The sequence below is a fragment of the Phycodurus eques genome, chromosome 20, assembly GCF_024500275.1.
Source record: "Phycodurus eques isolate BA_2022a chromosome 20, UOR_Pequ_1.1, whole genome shotgun sequence".
NCBI classification, from domain to species: Eukaryota; Metazoa; Chordata; class Actinopteri; order Syngnathiformes; family Syngnathidae; genus Phycodurus; species Phycodurus eques.
Window position 1 is genome coordinate 16,702,540 of NC_084544.1, and position 15,008 is coordinate 16,717,547.

At 43.1% G+C, this 15,008-nt stretch overlaps 1 protein-coding gene across 1 annotated transcript in view; it reads right to left on the minus strand.

Annotated features, from left to right (window-relative positions):
- Window positions 1-7,428: 7,428 nt before the first annotated feature.
- Window positions 7,429-15,008, minus strand: part of thsd7aa (thrombospondin, type I, domain containing 7Aa) — a 148,569-nt gene continuing 140,989 nt past the window's right edge. The window contains 2 exon segments of the mRNA XM_061664897.1: window positions 7,429-9,780; window positions 14,521-14,608. Coding sequence (XP_061520881.1) covers window positions 9,693-9,780; window positions 14,521-14,608 — 176 coding nt within the window. The 3' untranslated portion in view covers window positions 7,429-9,692.

The window sequence follows — 15,008 nt, forward strand, 5'->3', positions numbered from 1 at the left end:
CTGGCCCCCGAGCCATGAGTTTGACACCTGTGCCTTGGAAACTAAAAATAGATGGACAGCGCTCAGCTCTGGAATGTGCGCTGACAGTTTGAGGGGAAGCACGAGAAACATTACAGAGGAGCAGTGAAGCAGTGAAGCGCAGACGCTAAGAGCCGAGCCACTCGGGCGGTTGTATCGGTGTCAAAGAAGAGAGGCCCACTCGCAAGAGCAATAGGGCTCCAGCTCAGGCTTGCCAATCAATACACACAAAAAGTGAGAACATGTCTTCATTCTCCATCTAACACCTGCTTCTCTTCCTCTTTTCGGCACTCCTTTGTCAATCGCAGCGTGTGATCAGAAGGCCGATTTCCCGCTTTTCCCAGCGTACCTTTTTGGTGCTCATTCATTACCGGGCGAGAAAATGACAGCGTAGCCGCTTCCTAATGGCTTGCTTTCGGGCATCGGAAGGGGAGGGGCATCACGACAAGATAAAGCAGCAAGAAGGAGCGTGATTGCGATTGCGGAGCTGAGCAAAGCTAGCGTCCGGTGGCACGGAAATGTTGGGCTGGCTCGGCTCCATTTCCAATTGTGAGGGCAGATGTCGCCGCGAGCCCTCAGGCGACGCGGCGACGCGCGGCGGCTGCGGCCCAACCAGCTGCCACGTGGAGTGACACTTCACATCCGCGGTGTGGGATAGAAGTCAAACTGGGCTTGACCGGAACGGGCCCACGGGGTGCACTTGATGCCGTGCGTGGGCGACAAAACGCCCGGCGGCCCGCAGTCACGGTGAAGGCAGCCAGCACTTTTCAGGAGGATGCGGAAGGCGGGAGGGCGGACAGAGATGAATAGCTGAGTAGCGCGCCGGCCAAAGGATGCAGCTGCCGCCTATCAATTGCTTCCTCGTCACAATTAGTGCGACTGCCGGCGTCGGCGTCAAAAAGCATTTAAAGAAACTTAACTTTCCCTTTGAGGATGCGAACACGGAAAAAGAGGTTTCATTTTGGTCAAAAGAAATGTTCTCGTGTCGGCCATATTGATGTGATCGTCAAACGTCTTCATCTTTGATTTAAGTTATCCTTCATACATGGAAAGATGTCAAGCATACTTCAGAAGAACACGACGACATTGAGATCCTCCGAAAAGTTATCGTTTAGCTCCCTCACATATGTAGCACAAAAAGTGCTTTTTTCCTCCCCTACAATATCTATAATATCTACAATATATCATTGTGGGGGTGATTGATGTGGCCGCTGTAGTAAAATAAGAAAAAAGAGATTTTAACAATTGCCCATATTCACACGTATCTGCTTCGTTGCTAACTACAAAAAAGGGTAAATTATTATTATTATTATTTTGTTTTTTAATCCAACGAATTACTATCCCTCACGGTAAATTTGTATTTCCTTTTATTTTGCCTTCGCTTTATTCGCCTTGTTTTTCTCTGCTGTGTAAGAATAGGTTCTCCATTTGCCTTAACTTGAATAAATAAAGGTGAAATAGATGGATGAATAAATAAATACAATTCCCATTTCTTGCATTTGTTTTTAACATTTTCCGGTCGCTTTGACACAGTTACTAATTCATATTAATCACTTAGCAATGAGCATAGTGCTGCTTTTCGTATTACCTTCTCCACATTGTACGTTTTATTTGACATTTTTTCCCGAGTCTGTTTTCCTCTCTCTTGATCAATTTTGCCTTTAGTTATCTTTCGATGCCTAAAAAGTGTTTTACTTTCTGTTGGTGAAGCTGCCGCTGCTCCCCACGTATCAATAAATGAATCGATGAATTGATCCGTTATCAAACAATTGCACGGACTCGGCTAATTTTCTTGTTGAATCTTTGTTTTCGAAATGATTTGTGGTCATGGAATTGCTGGTTTTATTGGTGAATTGCACTTCCACCATATTGCCTTCGGAGTACAAAGTTTCGACGAACCACATATTAGTCAAGAGAAACATCAATGAATTGATTAGCGCCTCGATGTGAACAAATATATTGATATCTTTTGTTTTTGTTTTTTGAAGTAATCCAGGTAAATATCAGTCTTACTGATGGATATCTGCAATCTGTGGCTATTAAGGCAGTAACGCAGTCTGGGAGGGTTCGGGCTTCGGAGTCGGAGGGCACCGTTTTGAGTTCAGTTGCGTGAAAACAAAAGCACGTGAAAATAGCAACTAGTTGTTAGAGAGGCTAGTTGTCTCGTTAGCTGCGGTCGAGGTGCCCTTTAGCAAGGCATTGTCTCACCACCCCAGCCGAGTGTTGCAGCACTCTTTCGTTCGATTTTCGACGATGGCACATCTGCTATGGGGCACCGAGGCTGGAGTATCCTGATTTTCGTACGTTTGGCAGAGTGGTCTGCGACAAGTTTGGCGTCCCGACGCGACGAGAGGGGGGGTCCTTTGAGATGCACCCAGCGGAGTGACAATTTGATGGCAGAGAGTTGCTTTGAGTCACGCAAACGAACCATACGTGATGAACCGCTGGCGACATATTTAAGTCGCCAGCGGTTATCACCAGCTCATTCTGTTCTTTCTTTAATTAACACGAGTACCCGCTCACATGATTTGTTCGGGCCGAGAGCAGCGACCCGCAATTACACGTTGTCGTCTTCCGCACAGAGTTGTCTCCGTGCGAGACTGTCATTGGGCCCCATTTCAAAGGAGTGAGAGGCGCTGCTTTGATTGGACGTGATTGAAATCGGCTGCGTTCACGCCCATCGTGGCCCTCGCGCTCGTCTGCGAAATTACGAAAGCGCACGCATTTTAGTCGCCGGTCACGAAATGAGAGCCCGGAGTCTTTCCTGTGTGACCTGGTTCTCTGTGTGGTGTGCAACACAAGGTACTGTATAGATCAGAGTGTGAGCTGAATTCCCCCCTTTGGAGACTTTGATGAGTATGATACATGATATAAAAAGAAAATTCCAATTCATTGATTGCAAATTGGACTGACTTTGAGTTCAACAGACTTTGCAGACTGCAACCGTTTTTGTTGTTGTTGTTGTTGTTTTGAAACAAAAGTAGATTATCTATTGAAGTACACAGGATATTGCCAATCTAAGGAGTTAAATGAAATAACAATTTGGGCAGAGCATCTTTAATCACATTTTCGTTCTTTCTCCGCGGTCACAGCAAAGTCACTCGATTGAAGTGGGTTTTACAGCATGCCTTAATTGATTAGAAGAGCCTGTAGGACTTCCTTTTCTTGGCAGCGGGGAGTTAACTGGGAGACTGAGACATGATGAGGTGAAGTGCTGATTAAATGAGAGGACCAAAAAAAAAAAAAAAACACAATCTCTGTTTCCATCTGATCATAATTAGGAGCACTGATGATGAAGGCAATTACATTACTTCAACAAGCAGAGACAACAATTAAACAAATGGAAGAAAACAAAATTCAAATGTAATTATGTGGCCACGTTTGGAAAAGCAAAGTTATTGTATTCGGCATTCATTCATGCATAATGCAGCACTATTATTAGTATGGTTTACTGTATATGCTCCATTCATTCAATTTCTACAGTATACTGCTTATCCTCATTAGGGTCGGAGGTGAGCTGGAGCCTAACCCTGATGACGATGGGAAGGAGGTGAGGTACACTTCCGTATTTACACACACACTGTAATATTAATATAGAGAAATCATGACAACATATTGTAAACTATGATATATGTTATTCATGTCGTGTGTAAGGTTTAATAACACGAGCAATTGTGAAATGTGCACTGTGCCATTTCCATGTTCAGTCTTTTCCTGACATCTAGTGGGGGAACAAAATACCGCAACACCTCGTGGCTGAAGTTTGAGTATTTCCCCCCAAAATATATACCGATACGTATATTACATGAAGCTATGAAGTAGACTTGACTGCACTCTTAGACAGGGGTAATACACTTTCATTACGATCCCCAGCATAATGTTATTGCTATGGTGCTTATTAACAGAAAAGAAGCAGTTCCAGTTTTATGTGCCTTGATGTCGACAGGAGTATTATGGATCATGTTTGATGATACATCGACCTTAGTGTTGGGACATATACACTTAAAATCAAGGTGTTTATTGTACGGTGAACAGAATTATACTTCGCTGAGGGTTGGCCTGGTGAGCGAATCCACAGTCCGCTTTGAAGCAGTTCCAGGAGCTGTCTATGGCTTCACACAACAACAGCCCCCCCCCCCCCCACCCCCCTCTCTCTCTCTCTCTCTCTCTCTCTCTCATGCAGTTTTTAAATGCACAAGTCTTTGGGCTTAGTTCTATCCCATTGGTCAACTGGAGCCGTCTGCGATTGGCTCTATTGCTGTATCACACTGTCGGTGCGTCCAGGCCATCCTTGAGCAGATATTCATTCAATCTGTTTCTTCAGTTGCTCACCTTCCCATAAACGGGACCAAACTGTGTATTAAGGAATGTCTATTGGCCTCAGGAGTGACTTCTTCTTCCTTCTCCATTACAAGTAAGGGATGCGATCACGGTAAGTTTCTGTGCAGCAGCAGTCTAACACCAGGAGAAAAATACAGAGTAAAACAAAACATCTCAGTAACTAAAATAATCGACCTTTCTCAAGATATAGTTTGCAAAGCACATTCCACTGAGAGATGAATTGCTTTCATCTGGGGTTTCAAAGCTTCTATGGCTAGACCTTTCGTTCACACAGGCAAAGCAAAAAAAGAAAATCTTAGGAACTTTTACTGGACTTATTTGAACTGTATCTAACATTCAAACGGTATGCATCACACTTATGAACATTTGCAACTACGGTACAACTGCAAAAGATACAGTATACCACCGAGGCCAACTCCAGAGAGTCCGACTCCTCAAGAGGACTCGTTTCAGAGCCCAAGCTGTGCATCTAGGCGAGTATGGTTAAATCTAGCCAGAAACTCTCACACTCGCACAACAGCTCAGGCACCTTCCATGCCAGAAAAGGGACATTTCTCAGCCCGCCATGGTCCACCACCTTCGGCCCCCGCCCGACTCAATCCTCCCACCCTCCCTATGATTGGCCGTGTGCGCGACTGTGTGCGCGTGCGTGGCTTTCAATGTGGGCACTGGCGTACTCAAAGCTAGGTTTTCTGACAGTGAGCAGTTAGCTGCACAGTTACAGAAAGTTGAGCGGTATATAAAGAATTAGTTCCAAAGACGAACACCACTGCGACGATATGGGAACACTTTGGATTTAAGACAGATGAACGCAGCCATCAAGCTAACACCGACGAGCTGGTATGTCGAATTTGTATGAAGTCCCAACAAAAACCAAACATGATAAAAACTCAAAGTGGCAAAATCCATTTGAAACACAACAATCCCAGCCAATTTCTTCAGCTGGGATTCTGGGAACAAGAAACATGGTGGGACATTTCCCGTTTCCAGTCAGCTTGTAATTACGGAACCCTTTGCCCAACAACGCAAATACAAATGTGACAGCCTACATGGCGCTTGGCTGGCCACATTATATACAGTATACCGTTACTCACTATTGTAAGAGATGCAGCCACTGAACATGTTGGAAAAGCAGTGGTAAAAGCAAGGCTGCAGACTTTTAAAAAGTAGCCCAAATCTTGAATCAAAACGGGTTGCTTTGATATACTTGTGCTGTTATTGGCCTCTCGTGCGGTGCGGACGCTTTTCTGGTCGCTCTGCTTACTTCGCCTTTGTTGATGAGCTTGTTTTTTCTTCTCAAGAAATAAACAGCGATTGCTATATATTTTGAAACCTGTGGGACTCCAAATCTAGCTGATATGTGCGGGGTTGCGGCTGCAAATCAGATGCAAACAACATTCTTCTCCAGAATCAATCAGATCCCAATGCCGGGCAGGCAGTTTTCATCCCTGTTATTAAAATGGAGAGAACATTGGCCAAAGAAATATGGCACAAAGAAAGTAGAGCTACAAGCTTAGTGAGGATAAAATGTGAACCTAACAAATCATTGTCTCTAGTAATCTCTGCAAGACTAGCTCAGATCACGAGGTAACAAATCAATGTGGATTAATGACATCATTACAACCTATGAGTGAGACCTTTTACTACTAAATGTAACATGGTTAAAAGAAAGTAGCTGTCATACCAGTTTAAATGAGGCAAATTTTATGAACAAGTGTCAAAAAGAGGCAGTGGTATTGCAGTTATTTTAAAATCAGTATTTCAGTGTAAAGAAATTAAACTGGGTGATTTTAGCTCTTGAAAATATCTCCGGTTTTTTTTTTCATAAAAGGTGATCCAAAGGTTATTGTTTTAATCATTTATAGGCCTCCAAGAAACAATGGAAAGTTTATGGAGGGATTTTACAGAACTGCGGTTAGTGGTGTCATAACGGGAGACTTTTAACATTCATGTTGACAATAACATGGAAATAGCTCTCTGCTGTACTGGACACATTTGACCTCTCTCAACATATTCAGAGTCCAACCCACACTCACACAGGTCACATCTTAGACCTGGTCATCTCTAAGGATGTTGAAAAGCTATCAGTTGACATTAAGGATATGGCTATTTCTGACCATTTTTGTGTGCTCTTTGAATTACAGATTCTTCCAAAAGTTCAGACAACCTCTATGTCTATTAAGAAAAGGTACATAAATGAGAGTTTATGGAGATCATTGCTGTGCCACAAATTGTGAATGCTGAGACAACTGATGAACTTTTGAATAAATTCACCTGGAAAATCGCAAATGTCATGAATGCTGTCGCCCCGATTAAAACAAAGACCGAAGACTTGACAAACCCCCCGAATCAGATAACTCCAGGACTCCTCACAGCAGATAAATGCAATGAATTTGCGTGTTATTTAAGTGAAAATTTACAATCCATCAGTGTAAATATTACCACAAATCAACAAAATGGTAAAATGATGCTACATCTGAAGCCACCCAGGAAAAAACTCTCTTAGCATGTCAGACTGTGATACAGTTGACCAAAAAACTGTAGAGAAAACGGTTCAGCAGCTGAAACCATCAACGAGCTGTCTTGACTCAATACCGTCTGACTTTTTCAAAGCTGTTGCGAAGTCCGAGCTAGCTGATTTGCAGCAAATAATCAATTGCTCACTTCAGTCAGGCGAGTTTCCTAAAGCTCTTAAAGCAGCTGCCATTTAGCCTCTGCTAAGAAATAGAGCATTGTTAGCAAGCTATGGACCCATCTCAAATCCCTCCCTTTCATAACCAAGATTGTTGAGAAAGTTATTTTTAATCAACTCAGCAAATTCTTCAACTTAAATGGACTTTTGGATCAATTTCAATCGGGTTTCTGAACTCATCACAGTACAGAATCTGGTCTTATCCAAGTGCTAAATGATATATGGTTGAACACGGACAACACAGACAAGGTTGGACTCGGGAAAGGTGTAAGGTGTAGTTCAGGTCCTACCTACTTTCAAGAGTATAATGATCTATGCTTACCTGTTACCGTCATGTGAACGGTGTAATCAAGACACTTAATTCAATTTGTCTTTTTTATTATCAGCAATTAGTCAATACATACAAACAGTAGGAAAAAGACAGAGTTCATCTGTTTGTCACATGGTTATCAATAGCATACACACATTCACTCAGCTTTTATCCCTTTTTTTGTTCAACTTCTGAGTACAAAAGTGAAAGAAAAATATGGTACATGAATAATACATTTAAAAAGTATTTTTCACTTTATTTACAGCTCATATGAAACGAAATATAAATTAAACATTCCATTAACTTACTGGCAAATAGCTTCACATAATATTGGACAGTCAGGCAATTATTAGATGTCTAGGCCTTGGTAATGAATGCACTGTATACTTTCAAGCGCACTGAGAGATGCATACTGCACATTTCATATACTTTTATCAATGAACGTCAGTGCTTGAGAGTTGACAATGGGGATTTCCTATGAACTACAGTACATCGGCAACTGCATCGTGAAGCTCACCCATTGTGGTACAGTGTCAAATGACAAAACAGTTTCAAATGAGGTTACATCGATGACTTTATTTATGAATGAATAAACGTCCGCAGCTGTGAAGAGCGGAACCTCCAAAACTATTTGATAAGTGCCTAGCAAGACTCAAGGCTGTTTACCTTAAAACACAAAGCCTTATGAGAACATATACAAGCTGCCAATATGAAAACAAGGCATTGTAGATCTGTAATATTTGAAAATAAGTCAAGGGCCTGGGCCAAAGGACATAAAAAATGGTTGCCAAACAACCTCCTAAGATTCATGAAGGAAAATACTTAAACAGGTAGACAGTCAGACCAAACGAGAATATCCAATGCATCCTACGGCATCTGATGGAAAGATGCATGGAGGCATAACAGGAAATACAAAGGGTAGCCAAAATGTAATGAGCCCAATTTCACGTACTCTACTAATGACTTTGACTTGATTTTTTTCAGAACGGTTCATGTTCACAGCTTTCTGCTTCTGATGGGCATCCAACAATAACGTCATTTCCAAAATGGCTGACAGGAAGAGGACAGGCTTAAACACCCATCCATCCATTTTCAACACCGCTTATCCTGGAGCCTATCCCAGCTGACTTCGGGCGAAAGGCGGACTACACCCCGAACTGGTCGCCAGTCGGTCACAGGGCACATAGAGCCACGGACAACCATGCGCACTCACATTGACACCGTCACTGAGTGGGAACTGAACCCACGCCGCTGCCCGCACCAAAGCCGGGTGAGTGTACCACTACACCATCAGTGATCAACAGGCTTAAAGAAAACATGTTTTGAAATAAACCTTCAAACATTTAAACTCCAAACTGTGAACATTTCTAAAAATAAATAAATCATAAAATATTAATGAATTAATAGTAGGTTAAATTAGGCTCCTTACTTTTTGACTGACCCTCATATAATGCCTAGATTGGTATTGGTTTTCGATGCAATTAAAATTCATATGACTCAATAATTAGATGAGCAGAACAGAGGGCCTCATCTTTTTCACTCCTCCGAAGCGGAGATATCTTTCATCGTAAGATTTTGGTCCCACTGTCATAGCAGAATTGGTGAGGGCTTGTCTATACCCTGTGGCTTGAATCAGACACTTAAGGGCAACCATCATCCAAAGTTAAACATCAGTATAAGCCACAAGTCAAATCATTTCAGATTCACTTAACACACAGAGCTCGCATGGAAGAGTTAGCTGTACATGTTGGAAAGGTAAGTTATGAGAAAAACAAATGAACAAACAGACTTATTTACAGAATCCCATCATTTGTAGTCAAACTCATTGTTAGTGAGGTCTTTGCCCAAAAATGTAGTACAATGTTTACCAGCTTGTCTGGAGAGAGGCCATTCCTATGGGTAAGCTAGACATGAGTAGAACTTGCTGCACTAATATAGTGCAAAATGATGCCTGAAAAAAAGGAGAGGGAGGCAGAAGAGATGGCTGCTGTGAGATTCAGGATGCCAGCATGCTAAGTTACTCTTCTCGGCCCTTACAGATTCCACGCAGCTGTGACAAACTCAACAAAAGTACAATTTAAAATAATTTGTGTTTACCAGGAAAAACATCTGCATGTGGGCAACTTTAATTAAAATACAGCAGAGAAAGGCAAACTTCCAGATGTAGAAAGTGAAATAAAGTCATAAAGGCTTTTGTGAAACAAACAAACAAAAACATCACCAAGGAAGAGAAAGCTGCTCATGAGCTTCGATTAAGATTTTTGATATTCTGAGGTTTTCTTCCAAAGCTTTCCAAATGTCTGTAGATCAGCACGGTAAACAGAAAGACTCCTACATGTCAGCGTCTCCATCATAGGCCAGCGTCAGTGGCTTCAGTCTGTTGTTCATCTGTCGTCGCTGTGGTTTCTTTGGCTTCTTGCTGCACGAGGAAAAAGAAAAAAACAACAACAACAACAACACATTTTATTGTCGGTCCCCAACAAGCTCTAAAAACATTTTGATGGCACACTTGCAACTGAGAATTGTTAGATATAGTGATATAGTATAATATTATTGGATCCAGTTGGTTAACTCTCATGGGTCGTGAGCAATGCTTACAGAGTTTGCTGACATATGTTCTCGTTGTGATTAGCATTAGCATTTTGCTTCTTTGGGTTCTGACCATGTCTTTGCTGATTTCCAACAGCTTTCCTTGCCTGAGAGCAAAAAGGTTTTTCATCAATTTACTGGTTTGCCTCTAGGAGTGTAAAAGAGGTGGACAATGTCCAGTAAATTTCTTGAAACATTTCAGACTCTTTCTGTGGTAATATTTCTACACCCACCCAAACACAAATAGGGAGACTCCACACCTAAAATTTTACAACTGAAGAAGCCTTTTGGATTAAAGGTGAAAAGTCGTCAACAAACAAGAACGGATTAAACCATTACGTGTTACCACGACCTGGATGACTGGGAATCTACTCGGAAAACACGTTAACTCATTTAGTCCAAATCCCCTATATAATACAAAAGTAAGGCACCTTCTTATTAGAACTAAATCCAATTTAATGCCCTGCTCTTTCCATTTCAGTCAGCAATGCTGTTTATTATGTGAAGTCTGTAAATAACTTCAAATAAAAAAATCCTATTTGTACTTAGAGTAAAAGCCTTCAGTCAAAATGACTCCCGGGAGTGATGAAAGTGAAATGACTAAAGATGCATCACAGCTAATGAGGGCACAAATGAAAATCAGACAGTAAGTAACAGAGAAGGGCCCTGATTAAGTGATGAGAGTTTCAAAGTGATGTGGGGAGCAGTGTAGTGACTGCTGCCGTGGCTGTTGTAGTGGTTGAGGTGGCTGTTGAACTGCATATTGCTGCTGCTTCTGGAGTTGGCAGAGCTCTTGCTGTTCTAGGTTCTGGCAGGCAGGGCAGATGTAAGGCACTGTGCAGCTGTTTGGGTCCATCCAGTACACCCCATCTGCAGGGGACTTGGAGTTTGGCTCATGGCAAAGGCAAAAACCATACCGACTAAACAGAGAATGTGAGGGGTGAAGGTAAAGAAAGAAAAAACAAAACAAAACGAAAGATGAAATGATCATGGATAAAAGAATAAAAGAAAAACAAAACAACATATGGACGGTGATATAATGGAGATCAAACTGTCGAGCTAGCACGTTTATCTAAATTGTTTCTATAAATGTTGCCAGTGCACAGCTGTCTAACCAGAAATAATTTTAGTCCTGTTAGTCTGTTTTAATTGTTTTAATGCCCTTCCATACATTTTGGGGAACGAAAGATAAATAAAATGTGACATCAGGAACCAATTAACTCTACCCTGTCAACCCACTTCAAATCAATATCCTCCATTTTGATAGTGATGATACTGGATTGAGGGCCCTTCGAGTACTACCTCATTGTTTTAGTTTCATTGTTAGAAAACCAAGGCCAAACACAAGAAAAACTCAAAATCTTACTAAGAATTTTTTTTTTGTGATAATCCTATTGTCTTTACCCTAAAATGCAAAGTATTATGTACTCCGGACTTTCTTTCAGCCAACTTTCACAAATTATTTTCTCGGAGTTACTTACTGGCTGAGCGGCTGTGATCAATGGCACATAGAGGGGGCAAAGGCGATGCCACAGGGGGAAGTGAGCCGGAGTGCAGGTCAACCTCCGGAAGAGAGGATTCCGAATGGCGGTCCCGTCAATTCACCTCACAAACCTACGCTCTCTACCCAACAAAATGGATGAGCTTCATCTTCTCACAAAGACCAGTAAAGACATCGGACGTTTTGCCGCCCTGTGTTTCACGAAGACATGGCTATGTGAACGCGTCCCCGATGGCGCCATAATGCTTCCGGGCTTCCAACTACATTGAGCAGACCGCGTCACAGAGCTATCGAGGAAAACACAAGGGGGGCGGAAAATGCTTGTTTACCAACGAAAGACAGTGTACCGATGTCTCGGAGCTCAACAGACACTGCAGCCCGGACTTGGAGTCGCTGGTTTTGAACTATAAGTCATTCTACTCGCAGCGCGAGTTCGCGTCTTGCGTCCTTGCCAGTGTTTACATTCCTCCCCAGGCTAACACAAATGCCGCACTGCTAACCCTTGCTGAACAAGTAAAGGAAGTTGAAAAAGAGCACCCAGAGTCACCCATCATTATTCTTGGGGACTTCAACAAATCAAACGAAAACCACACACTCCGTAAATACAAGCAGCACATTGACTGTGCTACCAGGGAAAACAACATTCTACACCATTGCTACACCACGCTAAATGACGCATACCATGCTATCCCCCGTGGAGCTCTGGGCTCGTCTGAAGCCTATGGTGAAAACAGTGACCAAGTGGACCAATGAAGCAAAGGTAGAACTTCAAGGCTGTTTAGACTGCACAGTCTGGAGTGTCTTTGAAACTTCAACTGGCAGCATGGATGAATATAATGGCAGTGCCACATCCGATATCAGTATCTGTGAAGATGTGTGTGTAACAACAAAGACATTACACACATTCAAAAACAACAAGCCGTGGTTCACTGCCAAACTTCAGCAACTTTGCCAGTCTAAAGTGGACGCATATCGAAGTGGGGACAGAGTCCCATACAATCCCGCTAGTAATCAGCTGACAAAAGAAATTGACATGGTAAAGAGAAATTATGCAGAAAAGATGGAAAAACTGTTTACTGCCAACAAATCTAAGTCAGTCTGGCGAGGATTAAAATCGCTAACCTAACTTCAAGCAACCATCTCCTCAAGCAGAGAACAAAAGAAGACCAGCTGATGACTTGAACACCTTCAATTGCAGATCTGAAAAGGACACTCTCACACGCCACATCCACCCAGTTGTACCACCGACCACAATCGCACCTCTGACTTCTGCGTTGACCATTCATGAACAGCGTGTGAGACACATCTTCAAACTACAAAAGATCAACAAAGCGGTGGGCCCAGACCTTGTGTCCTCATCCTTCCTCAAAGTCTGCCTGGACCAGCTCGCTCCAGTCTTCACAGTGATCTTCAATAGATCTCTGGAACTGTGCGAAGTACCGTCCTGTTTCAAATGCTCCACCATCCTCCCAGTCCCCAAGAACCCTGCAATCTCAGGTCTGAATGACAACAGGCATGTCGCACTGGCATGTGTGGTCATGAAGTCCTTTGAACGCCTTGTGCTGGACCACCTCAAGAGCGTCACAGATCCCTTATGGACCCTCTGCAGTTTGCCTCCTGAGCAAACAGGTCTGTGGAGGACACGGGCAACATGAGACTGCACTTCATCATAGAACACCTCGACGGCACGGGGACCTACGCGAGGATCCTGTTCGTGGACTTGAGCTCTGCATTCACCACCATCATCCCCGAACTCCTCTTCTCCAAGCTTCTCCAGCTCAGCGTCTCGCCTGCCATCTGCCAGTGGATTTACAGCTTCGTGACGAGCAGGACACAGCAGGTGAGGCCGGGGGACACCACCTCATCCACATGCACAATCAGCACTGGGGCGCCCCAAGGATGTGTCTCTCGCTGCTGTTCTTTTCTTTCTGCACGGACGACTGCACCTCCACGCACCCGGCTGGCAAACTGTTAAAAGTTTGTAGATGACACCACGGTCATCGGCTCTATCAAAGACGGCGACGAATCTGCATATCGACAGGAAGTGGAGCGGCTGGAGCTTTGGTGTGGCTGACACAACCTGGAGCTGAACACGCTCAAGACTGTAGAGATGATCGTGGACTTCAGGAGGCATCCATCCCAACAGCTGCCCCTCATGCTGTCCAACTGCCCTGTGTCAACCGTCAAGACTTTCAAGTTCCTGGGAATTACAGTCCTCTCAGGACCTGAAATGGGAGACCAACATCAACTCCATACTAAAAAAGGCCCCGTGGAGAATGTACTTCCTGCGGCTTCTGTGGAAGCATGGCCTGCCACAGGAGCTGTTGAGGCTGTTCGACACAGCAGTCATCGAATCAGTCCTGTGTTCATCCATCACAGTCTGGTTTGGTGGTGCCACAAAACAGGACAAACTCCGCTTGCAACGGACAATCAGGACTGCCATAAAAATCATCTCCACCCCACTGCCCTCCCTTGAGGACTTGCATGCTGCCAGAAGTAAGACAAGAGCATGCAGAATCCTCTTGGACCCTCCGCATCATGGTCACCACCTTTACCAGCTCCTTACCTCAGGTCGGCGCTATCGATCAATGCAAACTAAAACAAGCCGACATTCCAACAGCTTCTTCCCTCTTTCCATTAATTAATTAATTTTGTCAGCATTACCACATTACTGGTAACCTCTCATTGCTCAGTGACTCTCCATAGTGGCTTTATGTTTTTATGTCTCCAAAGTATTTTTTGTCAATATGGCTGTCTATTGTCATACTAGAGCGGCTGCAACTATCGGAGACAAATTCCGTGGTGTTTTTGAAATTGTTGACAAATAAAGATGATTCTGTTTCTGATGTCTCTCATACCTTAAGTCCATGGACCATAAAGTGGCTTGCAGGCAAACACTTTTCACTTTTGCAAAAGCTCTATCATATCTCCATGTTCAGTCACAATGGAACCGTTCTCTCTTTAGTGCAAGTTATTTTGATCTCCTTTAAATCACTGATGATGATGTTAATGTGAATGAAAATGTAACTGGACATGCAGAACATTATCTCACAAGTGGTGGTACATTACCAAGCTAAGTAAGTCATTGACATCATGAAAACCAGCAGAACAAATACTCCTGCTGCTACTCCATATACCCAGGTCTTGAGCTTCCCATCTGTAAAGAAACATCGTGAGAGTGAATAATTTGCTCGCTTTTATACACAGCACATTAGTTTTTTGTTTTAGAACACTTCATTTCTTTGAACACACGGGGGCAGTAAAGCTCTCCACGTTGGGTTATCAGATTTACAGTTGTTTGTGACTGCCACGTATTACAACCAACTATATTGATCTACAGGGTGCTATCCGTTTTACTGTCAAAAGAGAATGTCTGTGCCATTTATAAGAGCAATGGAAAAGCCAAATAATTAGCCAGTCCCTCAAAGATCATGTTACCATGCCTGAATTTCCACCATGTCTATTTTTTTATCAACTCAATGGTTGAACTTCAAATTATGGCTGACGTTCCGACCCCGTTCGCAGCAATTTACTTCAAGTAACATCATCTTTCCAAC